The 18365-nt window shown below is 45.6% G+C and overlaps 1 protein-coding gene across 11 annotated transcripts in view; it reads left to right on the top strand.

Moving 5' to 3' along the window:
• Window positions 1-15164, top strand: part of St6gal1 (ST6 beta-galactoside alpha-2,6-sialyltransferase 1) — a 126631-nt gene extending 111467 nt beyond the window's left edge. For 10 of the 11 annotated variants that reach the window (XM_039087995.2, XM_063270296.1, XM_039087993.2 and 7 more), the window contains 3 exons: window positions 8804-8902; window positions 10146-10320; window positions 12437-15164. In XM_039087995.2, coding sequence (XP_038943923.1) covers window positions 8804-8902; window positions 10146-10320; window positions 12437-12678 — 516 coding nt within the window. In that variant the 3' untranslated portion in view covers window positions 12679-15164. Of the gene's footprint in view, window positions 1-6240; window positions 6384-8100; window positions 8191-8803; window positions 8903-10145; window positions 10321-12436 lie in introns of those variants that run through there. The other variant, NM_147205.2, reaches the window with a different exon arrangement.
• Window positions 15165-18365: the final 3201 nt, after the last annotated feature.

Raw genomic sequence — 18365 nt, 5'->3', positions numbered from 1 at the left:
GAGCCATCTTCCAGCCCAAACAGTTGAATTTTATATGACTTGCTCCAACAGTGAGTGTGCTGGCTAATGTTACGTCAACTTGAGACAAGCTAGAGTTATCTGAAAGGAGGGAACCTCAATTGAGAAAACGGCTCCATAGGATCCGGCTGTAAGGTGTTTTCTTAGTGAGTGAGGGGAGGGACCAGCGCATCGTGGGCAGCATCATCCCTGGACTGATCTTCTAGCTTTGCCTATCCAAGGAATTTCATGCTTCCAAATGAATTCTAAAGTTGACTTTAGAATAATTCTAAAATTAGTTCCATTTCTGTGAAGAATGGCACTAGGAATTTGGTGAGGGGAGGGATGTGTTAAATCATAAGATGGCTGTTTTCACAGTATTGATTTCTCCACATCATAAATATGGGAGGTCTTCTTCTTGTCTTCTAGCATGTTCTTCGATTTCTCTTGAATGCCTTAAAGTTTTCATTGTCAAAGTCTTTCATTTATTTGGTTAAGCTTATTCCAAGCATTATTATTATTGTTGTTGTTGTTGTTGTTGTTGTTGATTTATTGTTATGTGTTTGAGAGTTAGTTGAATGCATATAAGAGCATCATATGCATTCCTGGTACCAGAGTTGGCCAGAAGAGAAAGGCTTGACTGACTGATTTGATTCGATTGTTTTAAGACAGAATCTCTCTGTGTATAGAGCCCAGGCTAAACTCAAACTTGGGCCCTTGAGTACTGTAATTATCACCATGTTGTACACATGATAGATACCATTCCTAAACACTTTGGTGTGTGTCGTAGGAAATCACAGGTTCTTTTTGGTTCTAACTCAGACACAGATACTGCATTCCGCAGCTTTGTCCTTTTAATTGTGTTTAATGTGAATATCTTCAAAGCCCTCTTTAATATTTTAGCCCCAGTATAGCAAGGCTTCTTCTTTTTAAATTGAAAGTATTTGTTGTTGTTGAACCATTATGCTTCTGTAGGAGCAGAAAACTTTGGAATGCTCAGCAGACATGCTGCAGTGTGTAGCATGCGGTAGTTTTGCATCTGAGCCTGGGTTTGGGTTTAGGCTTTGCTTTGCATGGTAGCCTATTCTGCAAAATATTTTGTGTTCAGACCTATGGCTGCAGGGAGACCCTATAATACAATATGGATGAGAAGCCCCCCAACACCTCAGATTCCTTGGGTGTTTGCTTTTGAATTATTTCGTGGTTGTGCATTCTGCAAGCTTTCCTTATTGCCACACGCCCACAGTTATACACGAATCCACGTGAGGTTGTGACGGACAGGTTAAGAAACGGGTTATTACAGTCCAAACAAAACAGTTTGCGCCTGCCACCCCTCCATCCCTCCTTCCCTTCCTTCTTTTGGTAAGGACTCAACATTTGTTATTCTTTTCAGTGGCTTGTAATTCATTACTCTTCTGAATTCCATTTGTGGCAAATTATTCCAGATCTGTCCAGCGGTGGCTTCTTCATTCCGGCTCTATTTATTTTTTCTTGCGATGTGCACACCCTCACATTTCTTTTTCTTTCTTCCTTTTCTTTTTTCTTTTTATAGCACTTTTGTGCTTTCTGGTGTAGTGACACGTTCCAGGGCGTTTGCTGGGCTTGTATCCCATCATTATTAATTTAGTTGTGACTGTACAGACTGGATGTTATAAATTCCTTAGTAAATACTGCACGGTGAAGAGTGGGAGGGAGGCACGGTAGTACACACACGGAATCCCAGCTACACTAGGCAGGCAGGATCACTTGAGCCTAGGCATTCAACTCTAGCATAGGGAACACAGGGAGACTTTGCCTCTAAATAAGAATTAAGGAAACGAGTTGACCCTGTTTGCCTAAGTGTCTGCGGTGAAAGACAGAGGGACAAAAGCTTGGCCAGTTACCCCAAATTACTAACCAGACACTGTTCAGGCAAGGACTGCCCCCCCCCAAGTGGTTTTTTTCTCCTTGCTGTATGAATGCCAAGTGTAGCTGCCCCTGGGCCCTGTTGATGGCTTTATGCTGCACATTAATATATGAAGTCGCCTAAAGTGAAGTTCACAGGCCTCCCACTCTACCTTGAAATACAAAGACCCAGGAACTCCCCGCTTCAGTCTCTTGGCCCTAGAAGTCTCTAGGGCCAAGACATAGACACTAGGCCCTAGACATACACACTGGGCGTGACCGTTTGTTTGCAGGACCAGAACCTAAGAGAAAATGTGTTATTTAGATCAGAGCAGAGCCCTGAATTCAGGAAACAGCTAAAGATTTAATTCCCCTATGAAGAACTGGGGGCATTATTCAGGGGCACTGAAAGTTCAGAAAACTTACTTTCCTTGTGTTGTCTTGCTTGCATAGGGACCGATCCGTGGTTTTCTTCTGTTTCCTTTAAACTCGCAGGCTCTTTTTTTAGTGAAAAGTCGTCCCAGAAACCAAGCTCCATCACTGGTGTGCTCACTCCTGACGGAGTAGCACTGATTCTCCATCCTTGGAGCAGGTTGAGCTAAGAAACATACATATTTACATTCACAACATGTGCAGCATATACACATATATACATGTTCACGCATGTATACACACACAAAACACATACATGTATACATATTTATAGACGTTTGTGTGTACATGTTTACATGCATACATTAATAGGTGTACATGGTGTATATATATAGTTTATACATGTTTGTACATGTTCATCTACACACAGGGGTATGGATTCACATATGCTTTTATCTCACAGCTTCAAGCACTTAGAGTTCTTCTTTAATGTTCAGATATACCTTCATGTCTATTATTATATCCCACAAAGCATACTCATGCATGTACACATAGGATACTTTAGTCAGCTGAAACAGCAATTGCAGAATACCGCATAATAAAATCCACAGAAGCTTATTTTCTCAAAGTCATGGTGGCCAGGAACCCAGCTGATGGTGGCATCACAGTTGGTTTCTGGTGACAGCCAGCTTTTTACTATGATCTCATTTGGCCTTTCTTCCCGTACACAAACGCCCCAGTGTCTCTTTCTCTGGTGAGGACATCACACTTAGTGGATGACGGTTCCACCCTATGGCCTCATTTAACCCCCAGAGTCTCCCTAAACGCCCTGGCTCTAAATACAGACACACTGTGAATAAGGTTTGCATCATTTCAATAGGACGGGGCACAGCCCTACAGAAGAGAAAGTGTTCTAGGGAGAAAAGCATCCCAACTAGTCAGAGGTAAAGGCTGGACAGCGGAGTTCTGTGCAGTCACAGATGAGTAACCCCCCTGCCATTTTGTGTCATTTTGTGTGTGTGTATGTGTATGTGTGTGTGTGTGTGTGTGTGTGTGTGTGTGTGTTTGTGTTCATGTTCTTTACTTGTTTTCTATTATTAATATCTGTCACTTTATAGTTGAAGATTGCTTTGAACAGCAACACCTATGTGCCTGGAATAACCTTTCGTGATAAATGCTCATCAAAGCTCCGTTGCTGTGGGCATGTCTGAGTCTCCTCATCATGGTTTCATGCCTCGCCCATCTCGAGCCTTTGAATCAAGTCATGCTGCCTTGCAAGAGAAGTGCAGGCGCCTCAGTGCAAAGCCTTGCCCTTCCCTACAGTGGTTGGTTCCTTAGGCAAGGCCTGCTAGGATGTGGGGTGTGTGTGTGTGTGTGTGTGTGTGTGTGTGTGTGTGTGTGTGTGTGTACAAGACATCTAGACCTAGAGATGAGGAATAAGTCTACCTAGACCACAGGGATAGCTATGGAGGAAGTGGGGCAGGAAGTCACACTGCCACATCCCCATACCCCCAGAGGTCTCAGGGATTCTTTCCTTGAGGTAACATTTGAACATCACCTGGTGGGAGTGGATGTGCATAGTTCAGAACCATGCCATTTGAGGGCCATGGAAAGGGGTACAGTGCAGCTTGATAGCTTGTCCCTTTTCTTTCTGGCACACCCCAGCCCTGGCTACTTTCTGCTCTCAAATCTACCATTTCTCACCTCTCTCCGGTCTCTTGGAATGCCTTTTCATTCGCCTCCAGCAGTTCAGGTGAGTGAGTGGTTGCCATGTGGACAAGACGCTGTGCTTTCTCTGAATTCCTGGCACTTGTAAGAGTGTCACGTGTTCCTGCTGACCACCTGGTGGGAGGGTGCCCTCAGCTTTCATTTCTACCTCCGCCTTAAATTCAGCCTCTCACAGCACTCTGCCTTCTCTCTGGAACTTCCCTTTACTCACTGATAAAATGGTGCTCCGATCAGTCCTGGAATTCTCTGGTGTGGCATGTTAACCTCAGGCAGAATCAGTGTTCCCACGATAACTTTCAAACTCAACTTTGACACCTCTCGACAAGTCTTGCATGGCACGAGTGACATCAGTGTTTTGATTAGCCATCTAGCCTCTCAAGCTGGATGGATTTCTGAGGACAGTAAAGCTGCAGATGCTGGGAAAGTCTGCAGAAGTCAAATGAGGCCACTGCTAGCCTCTTCCCTTGCATGCTAAAAAATTAACTGGAGGGGGGGCAGTGGTAAGAGAAGGTAGCATTTTAAATCAGTCATTGTGGATGATTACACTGATGTATACTTACCTGGTATGCACATCCTGCTGACAGAGATAGGAATGTGGGCAGGAACCGAGTGGGCGGTCCTTCCATTCTGTATCCCATAATTGGAGCCGGCTTCTTCAAGTCTTCCTGTGCACATGTGATGGGGGGGATAGGGAGTTCATGACATTGTCATGCTTTGTACCATACATGGAACCCCTTTTGTGCCATTGTCAGGCACTGCAGGGATACGATGATGCTGTGATTCCATGATGCTGTGATGTAGGACTGGGGCCTATCAAGGGTGACTGAGGTAAGAGGGGTCTATTGTAATTTTCTTCCTCTCATTTTCAGTCACTTTTCAATTTTATTTTTGCCATATGCACCATGCAGTTTTGACAAGATCAACTTTGAGATGAGTGTTTTGATGGTTGATCTCATAGTGTGTGTGTATGTAATGTGTGTATATATGTATACACATATGTGTGTGTGTGTGTGTGTGTGTGTGTGTGTGTGTGTGTGTGTTGTATATTAAAGGGACGTAGCTATTCTCACTTTTAAACCTTTGGACTACTTTTCTTTCCTATTCACTCATGTCCCAGATTTGATTATTTTTTCTTCCACCACTTTTATTAAATTGGGTATTTCTTGTTGATATTTCAAATGTTATTCTCTTTCCCGGTTTCCTTTGATTCTTAAAGCAGCTCCTGTTTTTTGTTATTTTTGAGATTACAATCTAATTACAATGTTTTCCCCTTCCCTCACACTAAAACTCCATATGTACTCCTCCTTTGTCTCCTTAAAACCCACGACATTTTTTTTGCTAATAGTTATATGCACACACACACACACACACACACACACACACACACACACACACACTCATTCCTCAGTATTCTGCTGAGTCCATATAATGTCACTTGTATGTGTGTTTTCTGGGCTGACTGATTGGCACTGGACAACCAATGGGTGTGCTCTCTCCTGGGGAGGACCACCCTCCTGCTCCAGATGCCTGCAGTTCTCCCTGTAGGGTTGAGGCCTCCTGAGCTTTTCCTGTCCAGGCTGGCGTGTTTGCTGGTGTCATCCATGTTGAGCTCATGTTGGGGCAGTCACATGATGAGACTTTACCTGTACAGTTTCTAACAGTACTAGGAGGTACAATCTCACAGCAAATTCCCTGGCCCTCTGGCTCTTAGACTCTCTCTGCCCCCTCTTTTGCAATGTTCCCTGTGCCCTGGGTGTGGTAGCGTTTTGTAGATGTATCCACTGGGACTGGGCTCCTCAATTCCATATTTTGAATGGTTGTGTTTTCTATAATGATCTTCATCTGTTACAAAGAAAAGTTTCCTTGATGAGGGGAGAGGACTGCCCTTACCAGTGGGTGTAAGGACAAATGTTTAGATTGTAGTTAGGGGTTATGCAGGTTTAATAAAGTAGTGGTTGGGATGTAGATTCTTCTCTAAGGCCCGCTGCACCACCAGCATTGAGTACTTAGCTAAGTCTCCAGTACCAGGCAAGGCATCCCTCTCGTTGAGCTTGTCTTAATTCCAATTAGAGAACTGTTGGTTACCGCCCAGGTCTGTGTACTCTACCCTTAGGGTTATTGTGCCATGCTGGTAGTTGATACGGTTCATAGGTGTCATAGCTGGGACTGTTGGTGGCTTCTCACCTTTGGGAACTTTTATAGCACCTTCTGTTACTATGAAGGTTGTCCTCAGGGAGAGGGTACTTAGGTCACTTCCAGCTCAAGGGGCCTCTGGGTTCTATTTCCAAAGTTCTCGGTGTGTTCCGTAATACTTACGTTACATCTCTCGGGTGTGGAGCTAGGAATCTCCAGTAAGAGAGAACATGCGATATTTGTTGTTCTGGTATGGATTGCCTCACTCGGTATGATCTTTTCTAGTCCTGTCTGTTTGCCTGCCATGTTTGGGCTCTCGTTTTTCTTCCCTGCTGAAGAGGAAGTGTATCTGTGTCGTTTGTATTGTCTGTTCATCAACTGAAGGGCATCTGGCTTGTTTCAGTTTCCTAGCTATTGTGGATAGAGCAGCAATGGACGTGGCCGGGCAGGTGTCGGTGGACTAGGATGCTGAGTTCTTTGGGCAGATGCAAAGGAGTGGCAGAGCTGGCTCACGAGGTAGACTTAAAATAGTTGATTTGGGGAGAAGAGAGTAAGTATTAGGGGTGAAGACAAGAATGGACCTGGGTCCTTTTGTATCCAGGTCTTATCTTCTGTCTTCCACTGCCACACTTTCCTTATTTTGAGATATAATTCAATCGACGATTCCATGCATGTATTCCTTTGATCGTAGATTCTTTCTTAGGATAAGTTCCTTAAAGTGAAATTGTTAAGTCTAAATGCAGTTTTTGGCTTAAAGTTCTTTCTCTGGTTTATAAAATCATCCCATCAAGGTTGGCACACTTAGCTCTCAGCCAGACAGGCTAATCGCTTATCTGCAGCCAGAGTGGGATAGGGAGTCGGGCTCTGGCTCAGTCTCACAGTTGCAGATGAGCATCTCCTTACCCCGGTGGGAACCTGCATCTGAAGTGTGTATTTTTTTAAGTATACTTGGTCCCTCCACATGAGCTGCAGCCTTCTGGTACTCTGCCATAGCCACCGTGATCTTGTCTTGGTGACAGAGAAACTATGGTCTGTATTGGCTCCTGTGGGAGACAATGTAATCACAGCAAACACTAGACTTTGTGGATGGCTGGAAGGATTTCCGTAGATCTTTAATTATATTTAATGATTTGAAATCCCACGTTTCTGACTTGCCCCGTGAGACTTAAGGACCCTCCCTTCAGAATATGAGTATTGGAGACCCAGAGTAGCCAAAGCAGGACAGTTTGTTATTTTAGGATTTCGCAAGACCAGGCATCTGCCCAGAGCGGTAGGCACAATGGCTGAGTTCAGAGAATAGTTTGTAGCACAGAGTGTCTGTCTCTTCCTCCCTTCCTCACTGATTGAGTAATCAAGAGGGGATGTCTGTAGTCACTGGGGATTATCCTTCCCTCTGGCACTCGTGCTCTTTTACTTCTTACCAAAGATGAATAGGGTGTGGGCTCATCATTAAGTTTTATGGCAAGTTTAGTTAAAGCTTATCAGATATATGACCCTGTCATGTCCAAGGTGACTAGACAACAAGCATGGCTGTTAGTCATTCGGGGCGGGACTGTTGCTGGACTGGCAGACGCTAGCAGGGATCCAGTGTAAGGTTCGAGCTGAACCTCTTCCAGGACCTCTTGAATGAGACTCAAGGAGGCGGTGATCGATACAAAAGCACTTCAAGGGGAGAGGACCCTGAGCAGACTCTAACAGGAGTCATAGACCTTGCAAACAATTGGGGCAGAATTCGAACAGTGGTAACGAGGCAGGGTACTATGTGCACTTGGTGGAGCGAAACAACTTTCAAATCAACTCTGTGTACCATTTAAGACTCTCACTTGGGAGTCAGGTGGCTTTGTGTGACATTTTGCCTTGCATCTGTTCTAGGAACTAAACCAGCTTTTTTTCTTCCTGGAAGGGAGGGGTCCTTGTTTTCGGAGGTTTGTGGTGGGAATTTTCCTGCTGGCCCCAGATTGGTCCCAACTCTAGCTCTTTCACCAGTATTCTCAGTGTGTCTGTCATTGGACCCCAGCCAGTGGCATCTTTGAAAATGAGCCATTATTATCTTTATTGCTTCTGCTCCTGGGCAAGGTATGTGTCTTAGTTAGGGTTTTACTGCTGTGAACACACACCACGACCAAGGCAACTCTTATGAAGGACAAGATTTAATTGGGGCTGGCTTACAGGTTCAGAGGTTCAGTCCATCATCATCAAGACAGGAACGTGGCAGCATCCAGGCAGGTATAGTGTAGGAGGGGCTGAGAGTTCTACATCTTCATCTGAAGGCTGCTAACAGAATACTGGCTTCCAGGCAGCTAGGAAGAGGATATTAAAGCCCACAAGCATAGTGACACACCTATTCCAACAAGGCTACATCTTCCAATAGTGCCACTCCCTGGGCCAAGAATATACAAACCATCACAATATGGCTCTAGGATTAGGGTTCTGTACCATTTTTCACTGTGGCCCTTTAGACTCAGAGTCTGACAAACCTTTTGTAATCAATGTCTGACAGCTGTCATTAATATAGTTCACCCTAGCTTGGTTTCTTTCTTTCCACTGAAGGTAAGTGCTCAACCATTTTAGATCCTGATGGGGCTCTAGACCTCAGTGGGTACCAACCCGATGATGTACCAGGTGTTATTACAAGCTGAATATTTACACACAAATGCTCACATTACAGCTTTTCTCTTTCTCACTGTAGTTAGTCACCACAGAAAAGCGCTTCCTCAAGGACAGTTTGTACACCGAAGGAATCCTAATTGTATGGGACCCATCCGTGTATCATGCAGATATCCCAAAGGTAAGTGAGTCACCCTTCTGCCCTCAGGTTTCCTCATGTTGCTATGTTTTTAAAGTCGTGTGTGACTTGAGCCATTCCTGGCTGTTTGAGTTTTAGGCAGCCTACTCCATGGGGACTAGCACACTCAGAATTCCCCCATCCTAACTAGTGCCTGTGCTTGCCTTCCCTGGAAGGTCATGTGCAAATTCCAGCAATGGTGGGTATTGGGCATGGCGGAGACTGGGTAGGAGATATTGTGGAACAGGATGTGGTCCTCGCTGTACTTGCACCTGATGAACCTCGGTGGGAAGTGACAGTAATTACTGTTACCCTCATCAATTGCATCGTCACATTTTCTGCTCCTCACTTGCAGTGTCTAAAACTCCTCTCATTTCACTCTCTTGTAACACTATCAAGAAGTAGGAGGAGGCCTGGTCACCCCCATGTTTTAGATGGGAAAGCAGAGTGTAGATGGGAGAAGTCACCTGTGCTTGGTTTCCTAACTCAGTGGCACAGAACTGCAATGGTGATTCTTTTAGGGAATATGTGAGCCATGGGACTGCTGGATTCTCAGGCCTTCTGGAAGTGTCTACTCACTTTTGGTTCTCTACATGGGTTATATATGTGGCGTCTCTTACCATGGGCTATAGAAACCTAGGGAGAATGGCTTTATAGAAGCTGCAGAAAGCACCGATCTTGGTATGTTTTGTCCCTAAATGTCCATTGATGGCTCCTAGCTGTGGCTATCACCAGTGTCCTCACGCCAGTCTACTGCTTCCCTCTGATCAGTTATAACTCGGGTCTGCATGAGTCAAGCGAAGGACTCTGAGCCCATAGATACAACAACTTGTTCTCCAGTTTCCTCTCCTTTAACAGTAAGGGTACCTAGGTGTGATGGTCCCGGCTACTAGGGAAGCTGAGGCAGGAGGATCTCTTGACACCAGGAGCCGAAGGCCAGCCTTGGTTAAATAGTGAGAACTGCTTAAAAACAAACACAAACAAACAAACAAATAAGAGACAACCTGGATGGTGCAGAGACCCCCTTTCAGATTATACCGTTCCCAGACTTGATGGCTCTGAAATGTTTTCAAGATCACCATCCCAACAGTCCTATAATCGGAGGCTCTGCTCGTGGCCCAGACTAGACTGCCCACTAAGGGTTGGGATTTGATGTTTGGGATCGTCCACAAGACAAGGCTGATCCTCTGGCAAGAATGTCTGCGTAAGGTTTCTCTGCTGAGCACACGGCCTCCTTCTGTTTCAGTGGTATCAGAAACCAGACTACAATTTCTTCGAAACCTATAAGAGTTACCGAAGGCTGAACCCCAGCCAGCCATTTTATATCCTCAAGCCCCAGATGCCATGGGAACTGTGGGACATCATTCAGGAAATCTCTGCAGATCTGATTCAGCCAAATCCCCCATCCTCCGGCATGCTGGGTGAGTCTGTGTGTGGAAAAGTCAGCCCTGCGTTTGTCTTGCAGAGGACTGGCTTTCTTCTTCTGTCTTCTTCACTCACCAGAACGCCTTTTCTACTTATACACTGTACTAAGTCTTATCTCAAATAAGGTGTAACTTTTATTCTTAACGTGTCAGCCGAGGGAATTTAGTCAGGCATCCACGGCCACATTCAGTTTGCTCCACAATGAGCAGACTGCAGACCTATTGTAAGAGAGAAGGCCCCCTATAGCTGATGGTCAGAGAGATTTCTGTGGAGGAGAAAGTGTCTGACGGGGGGAGCAAGTAAGGGAGTTAAAGCCAAAGAGGAGGAAGAGACAAGGTAGGACCTTGGATGGAGTAAGCAAGACCCTGTCTTACGATTCAGAGAGTGACATTTTAATGCAGCATCTTTAAAAAAAAATCACAGTGCCAGAGACTATAATAAACAACAACAACAACAACAACAACAAAAGTTTCATATGTACATGTGGATAGAATTGGTAACATCATCCTGCAGAGTCATGTTTGGAACCTGACGAAAGTTAATCATGCCTCTCCTGGCTTTGTAGATGTTTTAATCACAACCGTGAGAGAACCCGGGCAAGCTTGTCTGTGTGGGACCATGTAGGAAGCCGGAAGCAGATGTGGGGTGGACAGGAACAAGAGCATTGAATGCTGGTCAAAGGCACTCTTCTTAAGCCCTCTTCACATCCCTCAGATCATAGTGCCCGTCCATCCTTCCCTCCTTTTCTCTTGGGACGAACCACTGGGGCATTTGCATGAATGGGCAGGCTGTCTCTGCAGAGGGATTGACATTCCCTCCATGGGCACCCGTAGTGGAGCACCTTTAACCAGACGATTCCAAGCACTCACCACTGTGCAACTTATCTGTCTACTTCCCATACTAGAGGGCTAACTGACTTTCACTTACCCTGTGGGTTTGACATGGCAAATGCTCCCCTAGTAATAGAGGCAGGGGTGAAAAAAATTGGGACCCTTGCAGTGTGTTTTCCCTTTCACTCCCTCTGCTTCAGCAGTCGGGTAGGTGCATCTGGGTTCTTCCTGGACGCTTTAAGAGCAGCAGCAGGTGACATGCTGAGGAACACACTTCCTGTTGCCCCAGTGCTCTGCTACTGTCTGCATTGCCCCTGCCATACCTATCCCTCTCCCGTCACCAGTGTGCTCAGGCCTTACTGAGAAGTGTCCCCACCTGTCATTCCTAGAGGTGCTTCTGTAGTGCCCGAGTCAGCCAGGCCTTTCCCCCTCATTGAGTTAGGAATAAGCAGAAGGCAAACGTGTTTTTCCAGCATGTGATTCTTCTAGAACAGAGCTGCTCCTACAGTCTGTAGCTTAGCTCTCGGTTAGGAACTGCTCCATTTTAGATAGCTTGTCTTAAGCCTTACTGAAGAGGACTCTTTCTGCTGAGATCTCGTTTAACTCCAGCAATAACCCACAAGTAAAGCATTACACAGGGCTCCCTCTTGGGATCGACTGAGGCACATAGAAGCATAGTTTCCTGCACAAGACAACTCAGCCTGTCAGGGTCAAGTCTGGGTGGTCAGATGAGTCCCCAGTACCTGCATGGGTTTATGTCTCGCTGCACAGCCTCCCTGGACAGCACCACTGTGCTCCATGCTTTGGCTCCTCTTGTCTCATTCCAACTAAGGAGAAAAATCTCTCCTCAGAACTACATCCTACAGGTAGTCTATGAGGCCGTCTTCATTATTCCCCATGAGTCCTTGGCAGGGTGAAGCAATGCCAGGAAGAGCTAAGTACAAGTGACAGCATTGTTTGCTTTGTTGTCTCAGTCATGTTGGGTTTCTGTAGCTTACTTACTCCATTGATAAATTCACTGACTGGGTCCGTTAATCCTCTGCCGTGGTGGTAGGTTTATCCATCATGTACCAGGGCCTGGCCTTGGTGTTGGGGGTATAAAGTGGACCAGTCTGCCAGCCTTGTCTTATCAGCAAAACCCAGACTGGGAATCATAAGAACAGATAGAACTCTGGGTGACTGACTGCACCAAATTCAAGGTGCTAAGCAGCTGCAGTTACTGAGCAGAGGTCTGGGCTGCTTGTGGTTGCTGAACATGTTTCACCTCTGCTCCGTTCTCCAGGTATCATCATCATGATGACGCTGTGTGACCAGGTAGATATTTACGAGTTCCTCCCATCCAAGCGCAAGACGGACGTGTGCTATTATCACCAAAAGTTCTTTGACAGCGCTTGCACGATGGGTGCCTACCACCCGCTCCTCTTCGAGAAGAATATGGTGAAGCATCTCAATGAGGGAACAGATGAAGACATTTATTTGTTTGGGAAAGCCACCCTTTCTGGCTTCCGGAACATTCGTTGTTGAGTACCTAGCCAGGCACCCTTATCCTTCTCCATACGTCATTTTATGGCTACTCTCCTGGTTACCGCTGCTTGAAGGAGTGTTTTTATTCAACAGGCCCAGCCTGCTTCCTGCGCTCTAGGGAATTTTGTTGGCAAGAGTTCTGGGGCCTCCAGCCTGCCTCCCTGGGGCCACCGAGGATGGGAGTCCAGATTCTTGCCACACTCATTCCTCCTAGACAGCGTCCTCCTCTCCTTCTGCATGGGTAGGGAAAGATCCACATTTCTCACCAGGGTTGCGAAAACTAGACTTTGTTTTCTCCAACTGGATGATGTCATCCTCGCAAGGCAGCACCCTCTGTGGCTTGAAGTCTCTCCCTAGGTATTGATTTCACATCCGAAAGAAATTCTCCCAGATCATGATTTGTGTCAGATGCAGGGTGGCTTCAGGGAGGGGAGAAAAATAATTGGGGCAGGATGGGGAAGCCTACTCAGTTACTCCAGAGTCAAGGTGCTCCCAAGGGCACTCCCTTGGGGACATAGTCCTGTTGTCACCCTGTCTGGCTAGGCTGATCCTTAATCCTGGGTGCTTATGAGCAAAGGACTTTGGGTAGCCCACTTCCAACTCCCTGTGGAGATGAAAGGTACAAAACCTCCCATCTGTCTCCAGCCTGATCACCTGAATGGACGAGAGAGACACCCAACAGGCAGCTAAAATGCAAACATTCCGTGTGCTCCTCCCTAAGAGCCTGTTGTCTGTACACCCAGGAGGGGCCAGCTCTACTGTGTTCTTGTAGAGCTGCGGCACTGGGGAAGCTCTTGGAGGAAGAAGGGATACACACCTTCTGCGTCAGAAGATCTCTTTTCATTTTCCCCTTTATCATTGATGTTATATTCTGTATGGCCTGTTAGAACATGGAGGCCCAAGGAGTTTTTGTTAGGAAGTCCCTACCACCAAGTGCTGCCCCACAGTAGACAGCAGGTTAGTCAGATAGACTGGGGTTCTTATTTTATTTTTTTTAAATGTCTACTCCCAAACCTTCTCCTAATTGCTATTGTTACTCTCCCCTACAGCAGGCTCCCCTCTCGAATTTTAATCTTTTTCTGTTTGACAAATACCCCAACTTTCCCTGACCTTAGGGGCACCCCATGAAAGGTCTCTCAGGGCATGGGGAGTATGTTTCCTGGGACTTAGGTTAGAATCTTAATCATAAATGATTCTTCCCAAGGGGTGAAGTGTGTGATCACAGATTGCCCTGCTCTTCCTGGTTTCTGGGCAGGAAGCACCCACCCTGTTTGGCAAGCATACCCTCACAAGGATTTTCTGAGATTTCTCTACCAGGTGGGAAGCCACAGTGGGCTACCTAGCCTCTGATGTGGAGTGGTTCAATAACCTATGGTCAAAATTAATGCTATTGAACCAAGGCTACTAAGACACAATCTGTTCGATTCTCAAGGCTGGCCTGTGTTCTCACAGGGCTTCAGTGTTTCAAGCTGCAGACCCCACTGTCTTAGAGCTCAGAAACTTGTTTACTGCTGACCCCTTGCCTTATTCGGGCAATAGAAAGCCCGGAGTGAAAAGCCCTGGGTTTCCAGGTTGACCTCTCACTTCCTCACTGTGCCACTTTGTTTCTGTATCTGTAAAATGGGGGTGACAATCCTACCTCACAGGGCTGTGTGGGGACAACAGGAAAACATGGCTGCGATGTATGAGAACCACTGGAAAGCGCGTGGCTGGGCTGTGACCACAGTGTATAGGAAGTAGGTACCCTGCTGTCCTTCCTGTTTCCTTATGAAGAACCTACCAGGTGATCACACCCGTGCTGGGCCTTGCTACAAGGGAGGGCAGTGGAGAGGAACAGGACATTCTTTCTGTTGTGAGACAACTGCATCATTTGCAATATGCAGGGGCCTACTATCTTGTTGCCTGCACCCCAGGTCTATTTGTGCTGGGGTTGGGGGTGCACAGAGCATTGAGCTGCTTGGCCGCTGTGTGGAATAAATCTAGAGAATTCCTGGCTCACTTCTTCTGATCTCACACGCTCATTATAAGGCATTAGGACTGTGGATGGAGTGGCCAGGAAGTTGATGTTCCTTCTGTCAGCAAGAGGTACATTAGAGATGGAGACTACACTGGGTAGATTCTAGTTTTTAATTCTTATTAATGTGGGGGGAATAAATTAATAAGTATAATATGATTCTGATGTCTATTAGACTTTCTCTGTGCTCTTTGTGAGTAAGGTGGGCCACGGAGTGATGAGGGCATCACTGTTAGTTTGGTGAGGTGGTTTAAGTGACTGAATGTTACAGGAAAGTGTCTTCTACGTGGGCACTGACGTCAGTAGCCATCTATGCATCCTAAATGCAGGATCCTCTTGATTCTTTCTGCCAATCAAATATATCGTTGCTCTTGGTTCAGGGTTTGTGTCAGAAACTTTAAAAACATACCTATTGATTCTAAATTATCCAAAGATTATGTACAAATTTTAAAATAAATGTCTTTTTCAGAAATCTGTTTCTTCTCTTCATACCTCCTACTGGGAAGGACTGATTGCCACTCTTGTGTCCGAAGGGGACACATCTGGCAAGTCAAGTGCTCTGTATAACTCCAAGAGTTTCTAGCCTTGATCTCCCTCTTCAACACTACAGGAAAAGGTGTACATATTTATTGTGAAGGACGGAATCTCAGAATATCGATAATTTATTGATTTTTCTTCCATTCACCCTTGCTAGATACAAGTGACGAAGCTATTGTTTATTGCACACCTTAGGAGAGAGGAGAAATAGAACAGGGTCAAGAATAGAAGGAAGGGCTCTTGCTCTGGAACTCAGGACCCTTAGATCAGTAGTCCTCAACCCTCCTAACACTGCAGCCCTTTAATACAGTTCATGCTGTGGTGGCCCCCAACCATAAAATTATTTTCATTGCTACTTAATAAGTCTAATTTTGATACCATTATGAATTGTAATGTAAATATCTATTTTTGATGGTCTTAGACAACCCCTATAAAATGGTCCTTTGACACTCACAGGGGGTCCTTTGACAACTCACAAAGGTTGAGAACCATTGCTTTAGATTCCTAGGACAATAATGTTTTTTTTAGAGAATAGCTAAGAATGTTTGAAGAAAAATCCTGAAAAAGAGCAGGGTTTTGGGAAGGGGGATTTCTTTTTCCCTGGACTGCTTGCTTTCAAGATAAAGGCATCTTCCCAAATCCTTACTATTGAATTCCTAACACCAGGACTTAGTATGGAACCTCTTTGGAAATGAGACCGTTGGAGATCTAATTATTTAAGATGAGGTCATGCAGCAGTAGGGTGGGCCCCCCTCCAGTATGACTAGTCCTCCCACCCCCAGTATGATTAGTATCCTCATAAAAAGGAGAAATCTAGAGACAGGCACAAACAGAGAAAACACCATGTAATGTTGAAGGCTGAGGTTGTGGTGATGTACAAACCAAGGAATGCCAATGATTGCCAGAGAACCCTTCAGAGGCTGCAGAAGCTGCCTAGAATAGATTCTCCTCACAGTCCTCAGAGGGACAAACCTCCATCCGGGAGTTCTGGCTTCTAGAAGTTTCAGACAATACACTTCTGTTGTCAAAACCACACACTTTGAGGTACTTGACACATCATAGCCCTTAAGAAACCAAGCCTAACGCCTCCTCCCTCCACACCCTGACTTTTAAACTCCCAGATGCATCTTCCTGGGCTGGGAATGGAAAAGGGCAACAGGTCTTTTCTGAAGGGTGGTGCTTGTTACCCATCTATGACTCTTGGAGTCTTGGATGCAGGGGTTTGTGGGGCTTCTCCTTCAGGAAGATGGGACCCCGGGCAGCCACTGCTGGTGACATCTTGATCTGAGTCTTCCTGGTGAGCCAGAGAATGCCGAAGTGTTTCCCTGGCTCTGCATCCAATGCTTTGGCATTGTGAGCGCCTTGGAGCAATGCAGCCCAATAATGATAGAGCAGCACTGTTTGGATCCCACGAGAATGGGAGTTGAAAGCAGAGAATGGAACAATAATTCTGTTTGGCCAAATTTCCAGTGGCCCCATGCCTGAGGCCCTTCCCACTGGACTGGTGGGCTGGTGGGTGGGTCTCTCCATCTGTGTCTAGAGACTGGTTTCTTTTGTTCCTCATTCTGGAATCTAAATCAGTTTTTAAGATATAGATGTTAATTATGGGGAGGTGGAAAAATGGGGTCTCAGTTCTTTGGCTAACTAAGAAGGAAGCAGTGTGTGAGGTGTCATGACCCTCAACACAGCCTCTGGGAAGTACTGTGCAGTGTGGGTTTCCCTCTCTTGGAAAGCAGGAGTGCTTCAATCCCAAAAGTTCGCCCCTCAGGCTGGGAGATTGCCATCGCTTCAGGAGAGTGCAAAGGACTGTATTGTACCATAGAATGCTCTCATGATTATTTATACTCAGTCCTCAGGATTAATTGGAGAACAAATTTTGATAGAGAAATACCATTCAGGACAGGGAGCACATGAACACCGGCTGCCTAGCACCGGAAGATACGTCTCACGGCTTCTGCCCTCCATGAAACGGAAGCCTGGGAAGATGAGCCCGCCCCGCCTAAGCGTAGGTCTTTTCAGTAACATTGACCTGGACAATAGTGCTATGCTCTTGAGCACATGTTCATAATTGCCTGAAGGAAATACATGCAAATGTCAAGTGGGGAAACATGACAGTGCAGGTCGACTTCAAGGAGGAGTCTGAAGAGCAAAAGGACTCCTGTCGACGGGAAATAGGTAAGTCGTGGTAGGTACCAGTTTTGAAACACGGGTAGGATGTCCCTTCCTCGTTTCCCCTCCTCTTCTTCCTCCTTCCTCCTCCTCTTCCTCTTCCCTCCTTCCTTCTCTTCCTCCTGCCTCTTCCTCCTCTTTCTTCTTCCTCCCTTTTTCTTCTTTTTTTCCAGTCTTCTCCCTTTCCTCCACTTTCTATCCCTCCATCCTCCTTTTCTTCCCCCGCCTCAGGCAGGCAGCTGGTATTACAGGTGTGATTATTCTTTTCCCCTCATTGCCTTTCTTCAGGGAGACAGGAATTGTCTTGTTTCTGCCATGTTGTGTACCCAGGCTAGCTAGCACATGAACTTCCCAGCTCACTCTAGGGATTCTGAGATTACAGATACATGCCACCTAACCTGGCTCTTTACCTGAATTTCTGGGATTGAACTCTGTAATGTGGTACCCACCGTACGAGCTCCTGGCTCTCCTTGCACTTATCTGGCTACATAATTTCAAATCTTCTACCTTTATATCCACTGATGCTTTCTCTGACTAGTCTGTGACTGATGTCTTCTAGTAAAACATTTAGCTCGATTATTTTATTCACTATTCATAGGGGCTCTAGTTTTCTTATTTCTATTTCACCACTAATTTCATATTGTTTATCCACTAGCAATACCTTATCCTTTCGCTCGATGTGACTAAAACATATCTTAAAAATAAATATACTTTCATTAAGAAAACTCTCAACAGATTAGATAAAGAACCATGCACCCTACATAATAAAGGGTTTTTATGAAGAGCCTACAGCTAACATTTCCTACAGGGACAGATAAAGCCTTTGCTTTAAGAATTGGAACAAGCAGAAAATACCACGCTTGCCACTTCTTTTCATCACAGGATTGGACACCTTTGACCAAAATGGACTTAGGCCATTCAACCGCAATTCAGAATGATTTTAAAAATTTCAACAAACCGTTTAATT

This window comes from Rattus norvegicus, chromosome 11, assembly GCF_036323735.1.
Source record: "Rattus norvegicus strain BN/NHsdMcwi chromosome 11, GRCr8, whole genome shotgun sequence".
NCBI classification, from domain to species: domain Eukaryota; kingdom Metazoa; phylum Chordata; class Mammalia; order Rodentia; family Muridae; genus Rattus; species Rattus norvegicus.
This window is presented reverse-complemented; position numbering and strand designations above follow the sequence as displayed.